The following is a 22883-nucleotide window of genomic DNA, read 5'->3' on the forward strand; positions in this document are numbered from 1 at the left end:
AAACGAGCAAGACCTCCGTCTCGAACCTTTCCCAATCACAACGATTTCGATACTACCTTATCCAAACACTGGGAGCGCCCTGAGCAACGTTTCTCAGGCCGCAAGTACTTGGACGTTCTGTACCCCTTTGACGCAGAACTGCTCTCAAAGTGGTCCAAGGCTCCCGAGATGGATCCTCCAGTTTCCCGGATAGCCTCAAAAACGGTGCTCTCTCTACCAGATGGGGCATCGCTCAAAGATCCTTCTGACAGGCAGATTGAATCTCTAGCTAAATCTATCTTTGAGGCATCTGGCGCCTCTCTCTGCCCTATTTTCGCATCCGCCTGGGTGGCGAAAGTCATTTCCGCTTGGGCAAAAATTCTTCGCAGAGGCATCTTAGCGTCAGCTCCTCAAGACGAGTTGGCGGATCTTGCAGATCAGATTAACCATGCGGGTAAATACCTTTTGGCCGCCTCCTTGGACGCGGCCGGCTGCGTAGCAAGGGCTAACAGCAACATAGTAGCTGTACGCCGAGTCCTCTGGCTAAAGTCATGGAATGCGGACACTACTTCAAAAAAGTCGCTTACCAATCTGCCATTCCATGGCTCTAGACTCTTTGGAGCAAAGCTGGATCAGATAATTTCCGATGCCACTGGAGGTAAAAGTACTTCGCTTCCCCAATCTCGACCAAAACGTTTTTTGAACAGAAAGGGTTTTCGACCATTCAGGCCCTTTCGTCCCTTCTCTGCCACGGAGAGAGCCACTCAACAGGATCGGCCGCCCGCCACCAGGGAGCGGGATCAGAGGAAACCTTCCTACAAACCCGCTCCTCGCTGGAGATCTAGAGGACAATATTCCAGATCTGCAGGCGCCAATTCCGGCAGATTTTCGTCTAAGTGACGGGTCACCCCCACCTGGAATTTCTTCCAGGGTGGGAGGCAGACTTTCCTCTTTCGCGGATGCTTGGCTGTCCGTTGTCGACGACGCTTGGGTCAGAGAACTCGTCGCATCCGGATACAAGATCGAATTTGCTTCACTCCCGAACAGACGGTTTTTCCGGTCTCGGCCTCCGCGACAGCGGGCCCAGATTCCGGGTTTTCTGCAGACCATTTCCTCCCTTCTTTCCGCCGGAGTCATTGTTCCCGTTCCCTCAAACGAACGGTTTTCCGGGTTCTACTCCAATCTCTTTGTAGTCCCGAAGATAGACGGCTCTCTTCGTCCTATTCTGGACCTCAAATTGCTCAATCGCCACGTGAAGATTCTTCATTTCAAAATGGAGTCTCTTCGGTCGGTGATTGCTTCCATGGAACCCGGTGAATTCCTCTGCTCGGTGGACATTCGGGATGCCTATCTGCACATTCTAATTTGTGCGCAGCATCAGAAGTATCTTCGATTTGCGTTTCAGGGAGACCACTTTCAGTTCACAGCTCTTCCTTTCGGCCTAGCTTCAGCTCCCCGTGTTTTCACGAAGGTGATGGCGACCGTCATGGCCATCCTTCGCTCCAGAGGGATCCTCATCATCCCTTATCTGGACGATCTTTTGATCAAGGGTTCGTCTCGCCAGGACTGTCTCCAGAGCCTTCAGATAACTCTGGACACTCTCAGCCGCCTAGGTTGGCTAGTCAACAAGGAGAAGTCCATTCTGATCCCCACCCAGCGTCTGACCTTTCTGGGCATGGAATTCGATACGAAGCTAGCCCGTGTTTTTCTTCCAAGGGAAAAATTTACAACTCTTTCCAAGGGCATCAGGACTCTCAAGAGGCCTGCTCCCATTCCCATTCGGTTCTGCATGAAGGTCCTGGGGAAGATGGTGGCTTCCATGGAAGCAGTACCCTTTGCGCAGTTTCATCTTCGCCCCCTCCAGCTGTCTCTGCTTTCAGCCTGGGACAAGACCACGATGTCCTTGGACCGTCCTATTCGGCTTCCTCTCAGAGTGAGGCAGTCTCTCACTTGGTGGCTACGGCCAGCGTCAGTTCTCCAAGGGAGGTCCTTCCTTCCGCCTCAGTGGCAAGTTATCACCACCGATGCGAGCCTTCGAGGATGGGGGGCCGTGTTCCATCAGAAAGCGGCCCAAGGACGCTGGAAGCCACAGGAGTCTCTCCTCCCAATCAATCTTCTGGAGATCAGAGCAATCTTCCTGGCCCTTCTTCATTGGCAGCCCCTCCTGTCCGGCAAGCCGGTCCGTATTCAGTCGGACAACGCCACGGCCGTGGCGTACATAAACCATCAGGGGGGCACGCGCAGCAAGCAAGTAATGTCAGAAGTGGCCAAGATATTCCGCTGGGCAGAACGTTATGTTCCGACAATCTCCGCCGTCCATATTCCAGGGGTGGAAAATTGGGCAGCCGACTTTCTGAGTCGCCAGGGCCTAGCGTCCGGCGAATGGTCCCTGCACCCCGCAGTCTTCTCTCAGATATGCGACCGTTGGGGCACCCCGGATGTCGATCTCATGGCATCTCGGATGAACCACAAGGTGCCGCAGTTCGTAGCCAGGTCCAGGGACCCTCTAGCCGTCGCATGCGACGCACTGGTGACTCCGTGGTCCCAGTTTCAACTTCCTTATCTGTTCCCGCCTCTGGCCTTGATCCCTCGAGTGGTCAAAAAGATAAATTCGGAAGGCGTACCAGTGATTCTAGTTGCTCCAGATTGGCCAAGACGGCCTTGGTACGCGGAACTGGTCAACATGCTCGCGAACGTCCCCTGGAGGCTTCCAGACCGTCCAGACTTTCTCTCGCAAGGCCCCCTTTACCATGAGAATTCTCAGTCTCTGAGTTTGACGGCATGGCCGTTGAGACCGCAATTCTGAAGGAATCAGGTCTGTCCAGTCAGGTTATTCAAACTATGATCAGAGCCAGGAAACCAGCCTCTTCCCGCATTTACTATAGGTACTGGAAGGCTTTTTTCCGTTGGTGCGATGATAAGAGTCTTCCCAATGTCCTTTTCTATCCCATCTATCCTTGGGTTTCTTCAGTCTGGGTTAGACGCGGGTCTGTCCCTCAGTACGCTCAAGGGCCAGGTTTCCGCTCTCTCTATCCTCTTCCAAAGAGAGCTAGCTTCTCTACCACAGGTCAAAACCTTTCTGCAAGGGGTTTCCGACGTGGCTCCTCCTCATCATTCGCCAATAGACCCGTGGGATCTCAACCTCGTTCTTGGCGCTCTCCAGAAGGCGCCGTTCGAGCCTCTCCAGGACATCCCTTTGTCCCTTCTCTCTTGGAAGGTCACCTTTTTGATCGCCATTTCATCCATCAGAAGAGTTTCTGAATTGGCGGCCTTGTCTTGTCGTTCCCCTTACCTGATTCTCCATCAGGACAAAGCCGTTCTCAGGCCCGTTCCTTCTTTTCTTCCAAAGGTGGTTTCCGCTTTCCATATCAATGAGGATATCGTCCTTCCTTCTTTTTGTCCGGCTCCATCGCATCCTCTTGAGAAGTCTCTCCACAAACTGGACGTAGTTAGAGCCCTGCGTGTCTATCTCGCCAGGACTTCTTCCTTTCGTCGGTCCGATTCCTTGCTGGTCATCTCTGAAGGTCGCCAGAAGGGCCTTCCGGCTTCCAAATCCACGATCGCTCGCTGGATTCGTTCTACCATTCTGGAGGCGTATCGTCTTCAGGAAAAGCGACCCCCTCCGGGAGTAAGAGCTCATTCCACCCGGGCTGTGGCGGCTTCGTGGGCTGCTCGTCACCAGGCCTCGGCCATGCAAATTTGCAAGGCCGCAACCTGGTCATCTTTGCACACTTTCACGAGGTTCTACAGGGTTCATACCCAGGCCTCGTCTGATGCTGTTGTTGGTAGGAAGGTTCTGCAGGCGGCGGTGGCTCACCAGCCGACCTAAGCCTTTCCGTTACTTTCGTTCCTTATTGCTGTTCCCACCCTTGGGACTGCTTTGGAACGTCCCATGGTAATCTGTGTCCCCCAATAAGGCGATAAAGAAAGATGGATTTTTGGATCTTACCGTAAAATCTCTTTCTTGGAGCCTTCATTGGGGGACACAGCACCCTCCCTGTTTAAGTTGTACCGTGTTGGGTCTTAGAGTCCCTTGTTGGGTTGGTACATATGTTTAGAGTTTTCTCGTTGCTTCTCCTACTGCTTTTTCACCAACTGAGGTGCTTGGTGCCTGTCGGTGGGTGTATACTGCCGGGGAGGAGCTAATTTTCTTGTTTTGCATAGTGTCAGCCTCCTAGCAGCAGCAGCATACACCCATGGTAATCTGTGTCCCCCAATGAAGGCTCCAAGAAAGAGATTTTACGGTAAGAACCAAAAATCCATCTTTTCGGCATTTTGGCCTAGGTGAGGGCTTATTTTTTGCTCGCCGAGCTGATGATTATACTGATACCATTTAGGGTTAGATACAATGTTTTGATCACCTCTTATTACATTTTACTGCAATGTTGTGGCGACCAAAAAACATAATTCTTCAATTTAAATTTTATTTTTTGTTACGCTGTTTAATAATCAGATTAATTTATCATATATTTTTGATCTGACTTTTCTGAATGCAGCGACACCAAATTTGTGTAATTTTTTTTCATTGTTTTTTACTGTTTTTATACAGTGTATTTTCAATGGGGCAAAAGGGAGGTGATTTGAACGTTTGTGTTTTTGTTCTTTTTTTCATATTTTAAAAAACTTTATTGTTTTACTTTATTTAGTAGTCCCCTTAGGAGACTTGAAGCTGCCATTGTCTCATCGCTTGTGATAGCAGGCAATCTCTTTGACATAGATTTTGCAAGTGCTGCTCTGAAGCTGGCCAGTTCTCCAGATCCTGGATCTGGTTGGCTTCAGTGTTCCTGCGGTACTCTGGTGGAGAAGCAAAGCAAGCAGCATTGGACAGTGTGCAATGTGGACAAGCAGCTCACTCATAAACAGGGCCGGCCCGAGAGATTACGGCGCCCTAGGCGAAACTATTTTGTTGCGCCCCTACTATTCTTGGCAGTAGGTGAAAACTTGGGATATAAATTTAGGAGCAAAATAAACCACAACAACAATGATTAATTAACTCTCTCCTAACTCTTTAATCTTCTGAGAAGTTGTATAGGACAAATATATACAAAGTAATCAATGACGCAAAACAAAAACGACCATGGGTAATTAAAATTTTTGTTTCCTTGCCTTTTTTTTTTAAAAGGATGACACTAAGTCACCGAGATTAATTTGTTTAGCAACTTCAGATTCTATCGAAATTGTTGCCAACCCAACCAACCTCTCTTGCGTCATATTTGCCCTTAAATATGTACACTTTTCTTTCCATCCCTAAAACTTTTTGCCTTCTGAAAAGATTTTTTATAATTTTTTCTATTTTTTCTCTGGCGCCCCCTTTGGGTCGGCGCCCTAGGCGGCCGCCTAGTTCGCCTATACGTTCGGGCCGGCCCTGCCCATAAAATAAGTTTGTAACGGCTTCTTCAAGACATCAAGGGAGGCATTCCCAGTAATGTTGTCCTGAAATCTTGCCACATGGCTGATATTTTTATTTTTTAAAGCTCGACTCCCTTTGTTGTCACGCTGTGGCCACCCTACAGTATCACAGGCCATCCAGAAAGTCAGTGCAGGCTAAAGCAGATTTCTATTACAGCAAAAAGAGAATGATTATGAATTACAGATTATTTAATCACTAGTGGGAGGGAGAGCTGCGACATATACCAAGGCTAGGACTGTACAGGGTCACTGCCAGCAGCCACAAATCCCACTACCTAGATTTTGCAATGATAGTGTTGTACTGACAATATTAGGTATTGTGCATTATACAGATTTCCATCAAACCCAGAAAGAAGAACACAATGGCTTAACCTTGTGAACAGAGAAAACTTCTTCCCAAGCCTGCACACCTTCTTATGTTCAAAACATTTTGAAGAATCGTGTTTTGACAGAACGGGGCAAACAGTGCGACTAAGAACAAATGCAGTACCAACTATCTTTATCTATCCGGGCCATATGGTGGAAAAGGTAAGCAACGGGCATTGGGCGTGTGTCACTGGGTAACAATCTACTCAAGTAGGATATGCTCATATAACATTCCGAGTCTATGTTGTAAGCATATCTGATGAATCAAAGAATGTACACCTTAGATGGAGAGATATACAGTGCCTTGCGAAAGTATTTGGCTCCCTGGAACTTTTCAACCTTTTTCCACATATCATGCTTCAAACATAAAGATACCAAATGTAAATTTTTGGTGAAGAATCAACGACAAGTGGGACACAATTGTGAAGTTGAACGAAATTTATTGGTATTTTAAATTTTTGTGGAAATTCAAAAACTGAAAAGTGGGACGTGCAATATTATTCGGCCCCTTTACTTTCCGTGCAGCAAACGCACTCCAGAAGTTCATTGTGGATCTCTGAATGATCCAATGTTATCCTAAAAGACTATTGATTATAAATATAATCCACCTGTGTGTAATCAAGTCTCCATATAAATGCACCTGCTCTGTGATAGTCTCAGGGTTCTGTTTGAAGCACAGAGAGCATCATGAAGAGAACACAACAGGTAGGTCTATGATACTGTTGTGGAGAAGTTTAAAGCCGGATTTGGATACAAAATGATTTCCAAAACTTTAAACATCCCTTTAAACGTGCAATATTATTTGGCCCCTTTAACTTAATACTTTGTTGCACCACCTTTTGCTGCAAGTCGCTTGGGGTATGTCTCTATCAGTTTTGTACATCGAGAGACTGAAATTGCCCATTCTTCCTGGGCAAACAGCTCAAGCTCAGTGGGGTTTGATGGCGATTGTTTGTGAAAAGCAGTTTTCAGCTCTTTCCACAGATTCTCGATTGGATTCAGGTCTGGACTTTGACTTGGCCATTCTAACACCTGGATATGTTTATTTGTGAATCATTCCATTGTAGATTTTGCTTTTGTTTGGGATCATTGTCTTGTTGGAAGACAAATCTCCGTCCCAGTCTCAGGTCTTTTGCAAACTCCAACAGGTTTTCTTCAAGAATGGTCCTGTATTTGGCTCCATCCATCTTCCCATCAATTTTAACCATCTTCCCTGTCCCTGCTGAAGAAAAGCAGCCCCAAACCATGATGCTGCCACCACCATGTTTGTCAGTGGGGATGGTGTGTTGAGGGTGATGAGCTGTGTTGCCTTTACGCCAAACATATCGTTCGGCATTGTTGCCAAAAAGATCGATTTTGCTTTCATCTGACCAGAGCACCTTCTTCCACATGTTTGGTGTGTCTCCCAGGTGGCTTGTTGCAAACGTTAAATGACACTTTTTATGGATATCTTTGACAAATGGCTTTCTTCTTGCCACTCTTCCATAAAGGCAAGATTTGTGTAGTGTACGACCGACTGTTGTCCTATGGACAGACTGTCCCACCTCAGCTGTAGATCTCTGCAGTTCATCAAGAGTGATCATGGGCCTCTTGGCTGCATCTCTGATCAGTCTTCTCCTTGTTTGAGATGAAAGTTTAGAGGGACGGCCGGGCCTTGGTAGATTTGCAGTGGTATGATACTTCTTCCATTTCAATATGATCGCTTGCACAGTGCTCCTTGGGATGTTTAAAGTTTTGGAAATCATTTTGTATCCAAATCCGGCTTTAAACTTCTCCACAACAGTATCATAGACCTACCTGTTGTGTTTCTTGGTCTTCGTGATGCTCTCTGTGCTTCAAACAGAACCCTGAGACTATCACAGAGCAGGTACATTTATATGGAGACTTGATTACACACAGGTGGATTATATTTACCATCATTAGTCTTTTAGGATAACATTGGATCATTCAGAGATCAACAATGAACTTCTGGAGTGAGTTTGCTGCACTAAAACTAAAGGGGCCGAACCGAATAATATTGCATGCCCCACTTTTCAGTTTTTGTATTTCCACAAAAATTTAAAATAGCACAATAAATTTCGTTCAACTTCACAATTGTGTTCCACTTGTTGATTCTTCACCAAAAATTTACATTTGGTATCTTTATGTTTGAAGCATGATATGTGGGAAGAGGTTGAAAAGTTCCAGGGGGCCGAATACTTTCGCAAGGCACTGTATCTAGATATACATACTTATTTTCCTCACTTTAGGTAGGTATGTATGTATGTAATACACTGCCTACTTTTGCAAGTTTTCCCACCTGCAAAGAATGGAGAGGTATTTAATTTTTATCGTAGATACACGTCAACTGTGAGAGAATCTTAAAAAAAATCCAGAAAATCACATTGTATGACTTTTCCATAATTAATTTGGATTTTATTGCATAGAATAAGTATTTGATTCAACAGAAAAACAGAACTTGCTATTTGTTATTGAAACCTTTGTTTGCAATTAGAGGTCAGACGTTTCCTTTAGATCTTGACCAAGTTTTCACTCACTACAGCAGGGATTTTGGCCCACTCCTCTATGTACAGATCTTCTCCAGATCTTTTAGGTTTTGGGACTTTCGCTCGGCAACATTGAGTTTCAACTTCCTCCAAAGATTTTCTGTTGGATCAGGTCTGGAGACTGGCTAGGCCACTCCAGGACCTTGTAATGCTTCTTACAGAGCCACTCCTTAGTTGCTCTGGCTGTGTGTTTCAAGTTATTTTCATTCTGGAAGACCCAGCTATGACCATCATCAATGCTGTTACGGAGGGAAGGAGGTTGTTGGCCAAAATTCTGCAATACATGACCCCATACATTCTCCCTTCTATAAGGTGCACTTGTCCAGTTCCCTTTCCAGAAAAGCACCCCCAAAATATGACGTTTCTACCACCATGCTTCCTATTTGGGACGTTGTTCTTGTGTTATACTCCTCCTTTTTCTTCATCCAAACACGGCGAGTGGAGTTGATACCAAAAATGTTCTATTTTGGTCTTACCTGACATGACCTTCTACCATGCCTATTCTGGATCATCCTGATGGTCATTGGCAAACTTCAAACGGGCCTGAACATGTGCTGGCGTGAGCAGGGGAACCTTGCATGCCCTACAGGATTTTAATCCATGACGGTGTAGTGTGTGATTAATCAAGGGCCAGTGTCAGCACCCAGCTCTCCCAGGAAAGTGCTGAGGCCCTGAGCAGGCAAGGCCCACTTGCCGTTGGGGACACCAGCGCACTATGGGGGCCCGATGCCATTGCCCGTGAGAGGCCCCCCCCCCCCCCCCGCTTGATTAGGGCCCCGGTACTTGCATCCCCTGACGAAGACCACGTGCCGAAACACGTGTTAGGATTAGGTGCCAGCCCAGCAGCAGGAGGAGATGAGCACAGGTGTTCTTTTGTCTATTTCTACTCTATGTAAACTGTGTTCCAAATTATTATGCAAAAAGAGTTTAGGAGTGATAAGGTTAGAATTTTTTTGTTTGTCATTTAAACTCATTGATGGTGATGTGTGTCAGGGCTCTTTATATCACTGAAAGCAATTGCAGATACCTGTGCAAATTAGTTTGGCAGGTGTGTCCAAATAAAGGCAAGACTACTTAAGAAGGCTGTTCCAGATTATTAAGCAGCCTACATTTTTTGCCAAAATGGGAAAGAAAAAGGATGTGTCGGCTGCTGAGAAGCAACAAATTGTGGAGTATTTAGGTCAAGGCATGACTACAATCAACATTGCCAAGACACTTCATCGTGATCATCGCACAGTCAAGAAGTATGTAGCTGATTCCCAGCACACACATGTGCGTGCTGATAAGGAAAAATTGAGGACTCTTTCCAACAGGCAATTGCGTCAGGTTAAAAGAGCAGCTGCAAAAATGCCTTGTCATAGCAGCAGACAAGTTTTTGAAGCTGCTGGTGCCTCCAACGTCCCCCCGAACAACAAGATGCAGGGTCCTTCAGAGGTTTGCAGCTGTGCGTAAGCCATCCTGTCGACCACCTCTATCCACTGCACACAAGCAGAAACGGCTCCAGTGAGCCAAACGATACATGAAGACTGACTTCCAAACTGTTTTGTTCACCGATGAGTGCCGTGCAACGCTCGATGGTCCAGATGGATGGAGTGGAGGATGGCTGGTTGATGGACACCCCATGAAAACACGGCTAAGGCGCCAACAAGGAGGAGGTGGAGTAATGTTTTGGGCTGGAATCATGGGGAGAGAGATTGTGGGCCCCTTTAGGATCCCTGAAGGGGTAAAGATGAACTCCATAATCTATGTGGAGTCTCTAAAACAGCACTTCCTGCCATGGTTCAAGAGGAAGAACCGTGCTTTCTGCAGCAAGATCAATTTCATGCATGATAATGCACCGTCTCATGCTGCAAATAACACATCTGCATCTCTGGCTGCTATGGGAGGACAAACTTATGGTGTGGCCACCATCTTCCCCTGACCTCAACCCCATTGAGAACCTCTGGAGCATCATCAAAAGGAGTGTCTATGATGGCGGGAGGCAGTTCACATCTAAGCAACAGCTCTGGGAGGGTATTGTGTCCACATGCAAAACAATTGAAGCACAAACCATCCAAAAACTGACAAATTCAATGGACGAGAGAGTTCAGAAGCTTCTTTCTAACAAGGGGTCCTATGTGCAAATGTAACATCACCTAGAATAAAGTTTTGACTTGAAAACTGATTTCATTTTGTAATAAGCTGATAATGCTTATAATTTCACAATTGACCATTTTTTTTGTTCAAAATAAAAAGGTTGAAAACTCTGCTGTGCATAATAATTTGGAACATGCATTTTGAGTGTTTCTTATTTTTAAAAATATACTGTTTTTCATAGGCAGTTTGTTCAAAAACATTGCAATTATACTAGAATATTAGATGACTGGAAAATAACAATGACTGCAATTCATATAGGTAATTTAGAGATAATATGAGGAAATATTTTTGGCATAATAATTTGGAACACAGTGTATGCGTATTTGTACTTTGACTAATCTTGTAGACATATGCGTATCAGGCTTTAGATATCACATGGGACCTTTTCCACGGAACCCAATACCTTCTACATTCACCTGCTATACATTTTTACTACATCTTGGCTATATAATTTTTTATAGGCTTTCTAGTATTCATATATAGCTATTTCCTTATACCACTCTTTCTTGGCTTATATAGGTCACCTTCTTGCAGTACTTACCTCTTCCTGTTCCTCTGCTGCTGCGGCGTCTTCTGACTCTTCCATGTCTTCTGTGACGTTTCAGGTCAGAGGGCGTGATGACGTGACTAGTGTACGCCCTCTGCTCTGAACAGTCACAGTGCAGAGAGCCGGAAGACGGCGATGCTGAGGAGTCTGGACCTGCGGCCAGCGAGGAGAGGTATTTCATTTTTTTTTTTTTTAATGTATAGAGCAATATATGGGGCCTATTATTCTGTATAGAGCAATATATGGGGTTTATTAGTGTGGCACGGTGGCTCAGTGGTTAGCACTGCAGCCTTGCAGCGCTGGGGTCCTGGGTTCAAATCCCACCAAAGACAACATCTGTAAGGAGTTTGTATGTTCTCCCCGTGTTTGCGTGGGTTTCCTCTGGGTTTTCTGGTTTCCTCCCACATTCCAAACATATACTGATAGGTAATGTACATTGTGAGCCCCATCTGGGTCAGTGCCAATAATGTCTGTAAAGCACTGTGGAATTAATGGCGCTATATAAATGAGTAAAATAAATGTATGGAGTGCATTATTCTGTGTGGAGCAATATATGGGGCTCATTATGTATGGAGAAATATATGGGGCTCACTATAATGTATGGAGCATTATATGGTGTTCATTATACTGTATGGGGCTCATTATTCTTTATGGAGCATTATATGGGGGGTTCATTATACTGTATGAAGCAATATATGGGGCTCATTATTCTGCATGGTGAACTATGTGGTGCCCATAATACATACATAGTATGGAGCAGTATATGGGACTCTTTATATTCTGTATGGAGCACTATGTGGTGCCCATAATACTGTATAGAGGACTACACTGTCCGGTTTCTAAGCTATTGTAGAATTTACAATAGATATCACTCATGTAATGTAAGAAGTAAGTTAAATCTTTGGCATTGTATTATATCTCTTTCTCTGCCGTATCTGTGCATCATGACTTGTGGTATGTGTTAAAGGGGCCCACTGAGAGTCTTTCGCCCAGGGACCACGAAAACCTGGAGCCAACCCTGTTACTAATGGTATTTTTTTTGAGACTGTGGTCCCATTTCTCTTCATTGACCAAGTCCTCCCATGTAGTTTTTGACATTTCTCAGAATTATCCTTACCCCATGAGGCGAGATCTTGCATGGAGTCCCAGAACAAGGAAAATTGATAAGTCATTGTGTTTCTTCCATTTTCTAATAATTGTGCCAACAGTTGTTGCCTTCTCACTAAGCTGCTCTCCTATTTTCCTGTAGCTCATCCCAGCCTTGTGCTGGTCTACAATTTTGTTTCTTGGTGTCCTTAGACAGCTCTTTGATCTTGGTCATGGTGGAGAGGTTGGAGTGTGATTGAGTGTGTGAAACGTGTCTTTTATACAGGTAACAAGTTCAAACAGGTGCAGTTAATACAGGTAATGAGTGCAGAGTAAGAAGGCTTCTTAAAGAAAAACTAACAGGTCTGTAAGAGCCAGAATTCTTGCTCGTTGGTAGGTGATCAAATACTTATTTCATGCAATAAAATGCAATTTAATTATTTAAAAATCCTACAATATGATTTTCTTGATCTCTTTTCTTAGGGCCCCGTCACACATAGCGATCTCGCTAGCGAGATTGCTGCTGAGTCACAAGTTTTGTGACATAACAGCGATCTCACCAGAGAGATCGCTGTGTGTGACAGCGATCAGCGACCGGCCCCCCTGCCGTGTATCGCTGATCGCTGTAGGAAAGCCCTGGACATTTTTTGGGTCGCTGGTCTCCCGCTGGCCAGCACGCATCACTGCGTGTGACAGGCGGGAGACCAGCGATCAACTGGTAACTAAGGTTAACGCAGGGTTTCTAAGCACTGCTCTGTGATCAGCGATCAGGAGCTGGTAACTAAGGTACAGCGATCAGGAGCTGGTAACTAAGGTACACATCGGGTTTCGAAGGGGGCGCGCCCCTTAGAAACCCAATGTGTACTTTAGTTACCAGCTCCCTGCATCAGCGCGCTGGTAACTAAAGTACACAGCAACGCCGCGCGCTCGGTGTCGCTGGTCCTGATCACTGGTGAAGCTGTCTGTGTGACAGCTCAACAGCGATCATGTAGCGACTCACCACCATGTTGATATCGTTGTCGGGATCGCTGGTGAGTCGCTATGTGTGACGGGGCCCTTAGTTTCTGTCTCTAACAGTTGAAGTTAAAAATTACAGACCTCTACATTCATGTAGGTGGGAAAACTTGCAAAATCATAGGATAGGTGTGTGAGAGATGTGGAAAATGTATTACCTGAAATTTTCATTTCCTGGAGTCTGAAGACAGCTTAGACCGTAGACACTTAATCTGCCCAGATAGAGGATACATTTTGACTAGTAATAATTAGACTACCTACTACACAATATAAGCTAGGATAGAACCACAATAACGGATAAAAAATGTAATGGGGAGAATATTGTGCTGCCTACAGTCTATGGGAAATTTAAATTTCAGGTAATACATTTTTCACTTCATGTTTGTTCTGCAGCAGCACAGGAATGGGAGTTAAGTAACAATGCAAAAACAAAAAGAGAGGTATTAATTGTTAACCATTTCCATAAGCATTGATTTTCTAAAGGCCGAACCCTCAGATGAAAGCACGTCTAGCATGTATGGTTGAATGCTAGATGAACGTAGAAAATAAGGCCCAGGTAGCAGCTCTGCAGATCTGATCCAGAGGTACGAGACTTCTCCATCCAGGCTGTAGCTTTTGATCTGGTAGAATGAGCTCTGAAGTTGAGGGGAGACTCCTGACCTTGTGAAGAGTAGCCAATCTATGATCACAGTCTTAAACCACCTAGATAGTGAGACTTTACTAGCCTGGTTCCCCCGTAGTTGCTTACTAGAACGGTAGAAAAAGAGCATCTGAGCATCTCAATGGATGAATTCTTTTCTATTATGATATTCTAAAAGAGACGTTTTCACATCCAGATGAGGAATAAAATTGTCTGAATCAGAGTCCAAAGTAGGAGGTAGAAAAAGCAGGTAAATTTTCTGGTTAGGTTTGACACTGTATGTACAAGTCCCTAGAACCACACAATCAGGAAGAATCTTTAGTTAGTTATTTGAATGAAAGGGCTCACAGTTGACTGATTCTTTTGAACAAAGTGGTAACTATCAAAATTGGTGTCAAATCAGCAGTTTAAGACTGAAATTTTGTAATGGTTCAAACGAAGAATGATATGAGACAAAATGAGAAAAGTCTCTAAAAGATAGGGGGCTATAATACGATAGCCTCATCTTTATATCTCTGAAGAATTTTGATGTTCAGAACTTTGCAAAATCTGAGTGAATGTGAGTTTACAGCCGTAAAATGAAACTTCAAGGTATTTGTCTTTAGACCCTTCTGATATCCTTCTTGAAGTTTACTTTTTCCTTCAGTTACATCTTCCCAGGAGTAAACCTTAATGGTAGTTGGTGTTCTAGAAGCCAACAGGGTATTAATGACTTCTTCAGGCAGACCGCTATCTATTACGACCTGATGTTCAGTCTTCAAGCCGCAAGTTGTAACTGAACTGGATCTCGATGATACCTTCTTTTTAGGAGAAGATCTTTGTGATTTGGCACTCTCTAGTATCTTCCTCTTGAGAGACTTAATGTGAGTGGAAACCAAGCCCTTCTGACTCAGTATGGAAAGCACTAAAATTGCCTCTACCTGTTCATTTTTGATCTTCCTCAGGATGCTTGGATTTAGAGGGATAGGAGGGAAGACTTTTTCCGAGTTGATGGAGAGGCCTCCGATCGCTGTTGGACTCCTGGATTTGTTGAGAGAACAGAAGTAGTCGTTCTTGGCCTTCTCCGTGGTAGATATCACATCCAGCTCTAGTTTTCCTATTCATGCTGTAATCTGAAAGATTTCTGTATTCAGACTCTATTTTCCTGGGTGAACATAGTTCCTGCTTTGTCAAAAGCACAGCAAAAAGACATAAAATGAAGAAAAAAAAACCATAGGAGAAAAAAAGACAACATATTTACCAACACCAGGTCTTAAAGCTAATGCACTACAGGATGCAGCAGTCCCCATGATAAAAGCGAAGGCAGCATAAGTGCAAAATACTGATGACACTACCACTCGCACACCTACCAAGCCATGGAGGGGGTGGTTTGCCTATTATTAGAATTGCACACAAATAAGGCTTGTTTCGGGCACCAGTCATGCAGATATAGTGCACAGTGTCTGGCCTACACATGCCTATACTATTAGATTAGGGGGGCTGCCCAACGCAAATATCAGTGCACCCCGCAGGGAAAGACCCCCTAGTTTCCCTGGCCATCATTAACAAATCTGGCTGCATCCTGTATAGAAATGAAATGATGTGCAGTAAGATAATAAAGATGTATAATATGGCATGCACCACTTAATGAATTAGGCGCATCTTACTCCTGTGAGTCAGTGCATTGACTGGCGTGCATAGCCCCAGTCTTAACAAATCAGCCCCATAAAGCTTAGTTTTCCTCTACCCATGTGAGATAGGACTAGACATCTGCAAGAAAAAGGAAAAAAAACTATAAAATACAAAAAGGAAGACTGCACAATAACAGCTCAATAACCAGTGCATAATTCTCCTAGGAAACCACCTAACCGATACCATGGTGCTGATCGTGGTTCTGATATCTGGCAGGTATGCTCCTACTCAGTTTTACCCCATGAGGCCTTCTTTGTATACATACCCTGTTCATAAAGAAGAAAACTCAGCTTCAGCATAGTATACCAATATCTCTGTATACCATCCCTGGATGAATAGCGGAAAAGTCAGCAGTGGCCATATCTTGGTATACCTATTTGGATGGCCAGCAGACAATGCTCAGCTGCCATCTTGGTATACCAACTTTGGATGGACAGCAGAGCACACGACTTCTGCCATCTTTGGATAGACAGCAGAGAATACAGTGGTGGCCATCTTGGCATACTTATTTGGATGGGCAGCGGAGAATCACTGGCGGCCATGTTGGTATACTCATTTTGAGAGGCAGCAGAGAAATCTGTGTGTGTGAAATCGGGTAGAGGAGACACATAAATTATATCTCCAGCCAGTCCTGGAATCTACTGCTATCTCCACATCCTCCTCTACCCGAGATAAAAGGCAAAATAGCCCATAGCACACGTATTACACTTGCAAATATTCCTAGCTATTGGGTGACATCAGGAGGGTTATTGGTAAGAGCATGACATAAGGCCGAGGAACTGGACAAAAGTTCAGTATACAACCTGAAGTCTGGATGTATAGCCCTAGGGATACAGCAACCCCCATGTACAGAGAGCTGTAAGGCTGGTTTCACATTAGCACTTTTGTGCGCAGCGCATCGTGCGCACCCGTGCGCATGCGCACTGCGCACCTATACTTAACATGACGTGCGCATGGTCTTGCGCATACTTGCGTTTTCGTGCGCATGCGTTTTTTTGTCTTTTGCGCCAGGTGCGCCAGACGCAACATGTTGCATTTTTGGTTCCGCCCTGTCTCGTCAAAAAAACGCATGCGCACACTTGCGCACGGAATGCGCAAAAACACCACATTGGAGCCTATGGGAACGCATGCGTGCGCATGGTCTTGCGCACGCTTGCGTTTTTTTGCGCATGCGTTTTTGAGTTAAACAAGTCTAGAATGTTCTCTAGACAATGGAAAAAACGTCACACTTAAAAACGCATGCGCATAAAAACCGCCAACGCATGCAAAAAACGCATGTAAAACGCAAACAACGCTGCGTTTTTTTTACACATCAGCGTGCGCATGACGTTAAAAAAACGCGCGTTTGTTTTGCGTTTTTCTTTGCGTTTTTTATGCGCCCGATGCGCTGCGCAAAAAAACGCTAATGTGAAACTAGCCTAAGAGAGATGTGAACGTCTGTCCAATATAATTATCCCCCTTGTGGTGCTGTCCTAGCTTATATTATATATTGGGCGCTGAAAATATTTAGCTAGTTATTGCTAATCAATGTATATCTTGTATCAGGGCAGATGAAATCTCATTAACCCATTCATGTGCTGCTGTAAGATGACCCGGAAAACACTTTCTGGCCACTATTTTACCAGTTTTCCCGTCTCTATCTCGTAATTTACAGGTGAGACTAAACTGAGACAGCTGTGAACTGTGTAGTCCCTACACTAAACTAAATAGCTAAGCCACTAAAGAAGACTCAGGTCTTCAAAAATTCATTTTGCTGCCTTTTTGTTTGCTGTTTAAAAATGAATATTTGAAGACCTGAGTCGTCTTTAGTGGCTTAGCTATTTAGTTTAGTGTAGGGACCCGTAAGCGTGGGGAACTTTGGCGCAGTTTACGGGCTCATGTATTTTGGCCAAAATATCAGCTAATACCTCAGTGTTTAGACTGGGATGCATTGAGGGTGTGCTGGCCAGCCCGCCTAATCGAATAGTAGGGGCGTGACTAATAGGCTGTGAACCAAACTCTATGCAGTTCCCTTATGTGAACAGCACCCTATGCGGACCCTTATTGTGCAATTGTATACTGGGCAGTCACCCCCACCAGAAATGGGTAGGTGGAGAGTGGCTGTTAATCTGGTATTTTGCACCTGTGTTGCTAACATCTTGCTTTATGGGCTGGCTGCACCCTGCAGTGCATTTGTTCCTAGACCTGGGTAGGTAAGTGTTGCTGCCTTTTTGTTTGCTGTTTAAAAATGAATTTTTGAAGACCTGAGTCTTCTTTAGCTATTTAGTTCATTGAGCTCAGCAGTGATTTTTGAAGCCGTGGTCTTGTGATCCTCTCTCACAATTCGCTTTAGGCTATGTGCCCACGTAGCGTTTAAATCCGGCCACTGAAAACCGGACTCCTTCCCAGAAATCGCGCGTTTTTTTCAGCGCGATTTTACCGCGATTATGTTCGCTATACTTAGGGGTTATAGTAGAAAAAGAATGTATCAAAGGAAGTAAAATTAAAAAAAAAAAATTGAGCTACCCTCCTCCACCATTATAAATAAATTCAAATCAAAAAAATTAACAGTTGGTATTGCTGTATTCGTGAATGTCCAGTCTATCAAAATACAAAGGTGACCATTATGGTAAATGCTATAGACATAAAAAATAATCAAAATTCTCACTAAAAAAAAAATGCAATGCAAACATCGTATATACCAGCGGTGGCGAATCTGTGGCACTCCCTCCCTGTGGGCACGAGCGCCATCGCCGTTCCGCATCACTGGACAAGGGTTGGCGGGTGAGGAGGCCAGCGACGCCAGCCCTTCAGCTGGATCTGTGTCCTCAGACACAGATCCAGCTGAAGTGTATTGGAGCGCTTGAACTTTCCAGGTCCGTGTGACGCAATACACACTGCTGGCCAATCAGATGCCAGCAGCTGATGTCGATGTACACGCAACTGGGCACATGGCAGTGACGTTGTGTGGCCCCCGTCACTTGGACGCTGAAGTTGGCTGCCAGCTTCAGAAGACGATGCAGTGCCTAGGTGGAGAGGAAGGAAGGTGAGTAGCAGCGTTTGTGTTTTTTTTTTTTTCTTTCTATGTGTTGACCAGCGGTGCCGGGGAGGGGCATATACAGGTGCTTCTCACAAAATTAGAATATCAAACATTTAATTTATTTCAGTTCTTCAATAAAAAAATGAAACTCGTATATTATATAGAGTCATTACAAACAGAATGATCTATTTCAAGTGTTTATTTCTGTTAATGTTGATGATTATGGCTTACAGCCAATGAAAGCCCAAAAGTCATTATCTCAGTAAATTAGAATACTTTATAACACCAGCTTAAAAATAATTTTAAAATCTGAACTGTTGGCCTACTGAAATGTATGTTCAGTAAATCCACTCAATACTTGATCGGGGCATCAATTACTGCATCATTGCGGTGTGGCACTGCTGAGATGTTATGGAAGCCCAGGTTGCTTTGATAGCAGCCTTGAGCTCGTCTGCATTGTTGGGTCTGGTGTCTCTCATTTCCTCTTGACATACACCATAGTTTGCTGGCCAATCAAGCACAGTGATACTATTGTTTTTAAACCAGGTATTGGTACTTTTGGCAATGTGGACAGGAAAAAAAGCTTGTCGGCAGAGGGAAGCATGAAGTGCTTTAAAATTTCTTGGTAGACAGCTGTGCTGACTTTGGTCTTGATAAAACACAGTGGACCTACACCAGCAGATGACATGGCTCCCCAAACAATCACTGATTGCGGATACTTCACAATAGACCTCAAGCAGCTTGGAGTATGCATCTCCACTCTTCCTCCAGACTCTGGGACCTGGATTTCCAAATTAAATCCAAAATTTACTTTCATCTGAAAGCAACACCTTGGACCACTGAGCAACAGACTTTTTCTCCTTGGCCCAGGTAAGACACTTCTGACGTTGTCTATTGGTCAAGAGTGGCTTGACACAAGGGATATGACACTTGTAGCCCATGTCCTGGATACGTCTGTGTGTGGTGGCTCTTGAAGTAATGACTTCAGCCGCAGTCCACTCCTTGTGAATCTCCCTCAAATGTCTGAATGGCCTTTCCTTAACAATCCTTTCAAGGCTGCGGTTATCCCGGTTGCTTGTGCACCTTTTTCTACCAGACTTTTTCCTCCCACTTAACTTTCCATTATTATGCTTGGATACTGTACGCTGTGAACAGCCAGCTTCTTTAGCAATGACCTTTTGTGACTTACCCTCCTTGTGGAGTGTGTCAATGACTGCCTTTTGGACATCTGTGAAGTCAGCAGTCTTCCCCATGATTGTGGAGCCTACTGAAACAGACTAAGGGACCTTTTAAAATGCTTGGGAATCCTTTGCAGGTGTTTTTTGTTAATTCTAATTAACTAAGATACTGACTTTGGAGTTTTCATTGGCTGTAAGCCATAATCATCAACATTAACAGAAATTAACACTTGAAATTCTGTTTGTAATGACTCCATATAATATGAGTTTCACTTTTTGTATTGAAGAACGGAAATAAACTTTTTGATGATATTCTAATTTTGTGAGAAGCACCTGTACATGGATGTGGGCCATATACATGAATTGGGGGAGTGTATACCAGGATGATATACCTAAGTTACTGCAATGTCCTGCACATTGCGTGAGCGACTTGGTGAATCGGTGAACTGTACTACATTTCTATAAGAGGTATTTGCTGAAATAATTATTACACCTTCTACATATTGGGATAGTATCTTGTAGATGGCAGTACTCCTTTCAATGCAACAGCAATCAGAAATTATCTCGTGCCACTAGTGTTAGCCAGTATACCCAATGTGGAGGGACACAATCACCCCAGTGCTGACCTACAGGTACGTCATTTTGTACTAAGGTTCAGCTATGCAACCATTTTTCTGACCATAAGATGCACTTTTTTGCCTTCAAATTTGGGAGGAAAGTGTGGGTGCGTCTTATGGTCGGAATGTAGCATGTGGGGAGGGGGCAGCGGTGGAGTTAGACCGCACTGGGATCACAGGAGGCAGGAAAATGTTGTCTGCTGCAGCAATCCAGCCGCTTGGGAAACCAGGTGGTCCCGATACTTAAAGTGAAGTGAATATTCATGAGCCAGTTCCCCGCTCTCCTGTCAGCTGAGCAGTGAGTGGGGAGCAGCAAAGGACAGACCAACATGGTTTCCCCAGTGCCGATTCCTGCAGCAGCTGGGGAGAACTGTATCTGGTGGTGGAGGGGGCAGGAGCGGAGTGCAGCAGGAGGGATAGCCACATACCTGACAGGCAGCAAAGCCAGGGCTGTGCTGATGTGATGTGGAATGCTCCTGTGGAGGACCTGTGGTGAGGTCATGAAGAGGGCGGGCTGGAGCATCACATGACCTCAAAAGCCCTGCCTCTTCATGATGTCATCACAGGTCCTGCAGACACCGCACTACAAACAGTGCAGCATCCTCTTGCATGACCTGTGGTGAGGACATGAGGGCTCTGTGCGGCCATGGGATGCTGCATTACCTCAGCACAGCGTGGCTTCCTAGCTGCAGGACCTGCACTGAGCACAGTGAGCAGCAGCCTGTACAAGAATGAATTATAAGGGTAGTAATTGCAGCACATAAAAATCACTGACATCCTGTGGTGAACTATAACTCCCAGCATGCCATAGGATCTGCAAGATATGCTAGGAGTTATGGTTCTCCCATGGGATCTTAAATCAGTACTCCAGTGTTATATTTAAAGCACCGCTCAAGCACTGAAAAATAAGCCCTGTGCCCCCATTCTTATACTCACCCTCCAGCGTCTTCATATAGTACTTTACAGACACCACACTAGTCCCACAGCACCATCTTCAACCTGTAGCTTCCAACATTATACATATATATATATATATATATATATATATATAATTAGTAACCCCACATATAATAGTATGTTATTTATGTTATTAAATATTTTACCACTTTTTTGGTTCAAACATATTTTTCCCCTATTTTCCACCTGGGTGCGTCTTATAGTCCGGTACATCTTATAGTCCGAAAAATACGGTAAATCGCTCTGCGTGCTGTAATATACATGCAGGTCTTTATTGTGTCCTTGAGACAAGCCCTTTAACGTTCAAATGCATCAAGGAGGTTTATAGCAGTCTGTGGTGATATTTGGATGGCAAGTCTCAAATTTTTTGTATATGTTTTTGCAGATAGCTTTTAAACAAGCTACCATTACGAAGCCAGAAGAAAAGCTTCCACGTGGATCTGCTGCAGCCATACTGAAAAACTCTTTTCTTGGAGACCACAGTTACTGCCTACCATCACCCGCTGAAATCAAAAGAAAAATTTGGGACCTTGAAAGAAAATTAGAAATTGCTCACAAGAAAATAAAAATCTATCAGCAAAAAGAACGGAGAGGAAGGAGGAAATGTTCCCCAGAAATCACTGCAGATTTGGTTCTAGAGCACACGCCCAGGACATAGTGCAGAGACTAGTCCCTGATCCAGGGTCACACAATATGACTGTGATGAACTGGCCTGTTCACACTCGGAGACACTAAAGGCCAGATTTCATCATTCTATTTTCACAGTTTTTTGCAGTGAATACCTCTACTTTAGTGACCTTTTGATTTGCAACAAACTGATCAAACAATTTGTGAATTTTTAAAGTTGTCATCTGTTTTTTGGTTAGTTTTCTGATTTTTACGTGAATGTGGCTTTTCAAATGTTTTAGGTCAATTAATCAAATTGCCCTAAAAAGTTGTAAAATTTGCTGCAAATGTACTCCAGTCTGGTCCTGCAGTAATATTATGTATGCCAGTTATTTGGCATTGATTTTTGCAACTTACATCATGGCGTTCATGTGGGCACAAGAGCTATGTCCACATGATCACCACCGAGAACTCATCTTAACTGAACCCGTCAAAAACTGAACTCCTTGTGTCTCCTCCCTCTGCTAACCTACCTATGCCCAACATTGCAATTTCTGTGTGTGGTTCTGCCATTACTCCCCAGCAACATGCCCGCTGATTTGGGGTCATACTCGATTCAGATTCAGTCATACTTCACCCCCACATCCGATCACTGGCTCGCTCTTGTTATCTGCACCTCAAAAACATTTCTAGAATTCGACCCTTTCTTACTTTCACTTTCGACTCTGAAAAAACGCTTACTGTTTCTCTTATTCATTCTTATCTGGACTATTTAACTCTCTTCTGATCGGTCTCCCTCTTACCAACCTCTCCCCTCTCCAATCTCTCTTTAATACTGAAGCCAGGATCATGTTCCTCACCAATCATTACACCGATGTCTCTTCCTTGTGCCAGTCATTACATTGGTTACCCATCCACTCTAGAATCCAATACAAACTTATTACCCTCACCCACAAAGAACTCCTCGGTTCAGCACCACCCTAAATCTCCTCCCTCGTCTCAGCCTACCACCCTACCCGTGCCCTCCGTTCTGCCAATGATCTGAGGTTAGCATCCTTAATAATCAGAATGTCCCGTCTCCAAGACTTTTCAGGTGCTGCACCAATTCTTTG

The 22883-nt window shown here is 44.4% G+C and overlaps 1 protein-coding gene across 1 annotated transcript in view; it reads left to right on the plus strand.

Moving 5' to 3' along the window:
* Window positions 1-22322, plus strand: part of LOC141069423 (THAP domain-containing protein 2-like) — a 33168-nt gene extending 10846 nt beyond the window's left edge. The window contains exons 2-3 of the mRNA XM_073558947.1: window positions 5721-5916; window positions 21551-22322. Coding sequence (XP_073415048.1) covers window positions 5721-5916; window positions 21551-21823 — 469 coding nt within the window. The 3' untranslated portion in view covers window positions 21824-22322. The remainder of the gene's footprint in view (window positions 1-5720; window positions 5917-21550) is intronic.
* The last annotated feature ends 561 nt before the right edge of the window (window positions 22323-22883 follow it).

The sequence above is a fragment of the Dendrobates tinctorius genome, unplaced genomic scaffold (assembly GCF_039654945.1).
Source record: "Dendrobates tinctorius isolate UK_male_01 unplaced genomic scaffold, ASM3965494v1 ptg000263l, whole genome shotgun sequence".
NCBI lineage: Eukaryota > Metazoa > Chordata > Amphibia > Anura > Dendrobatidae > Dendrobates > Dendrobates tinctorius.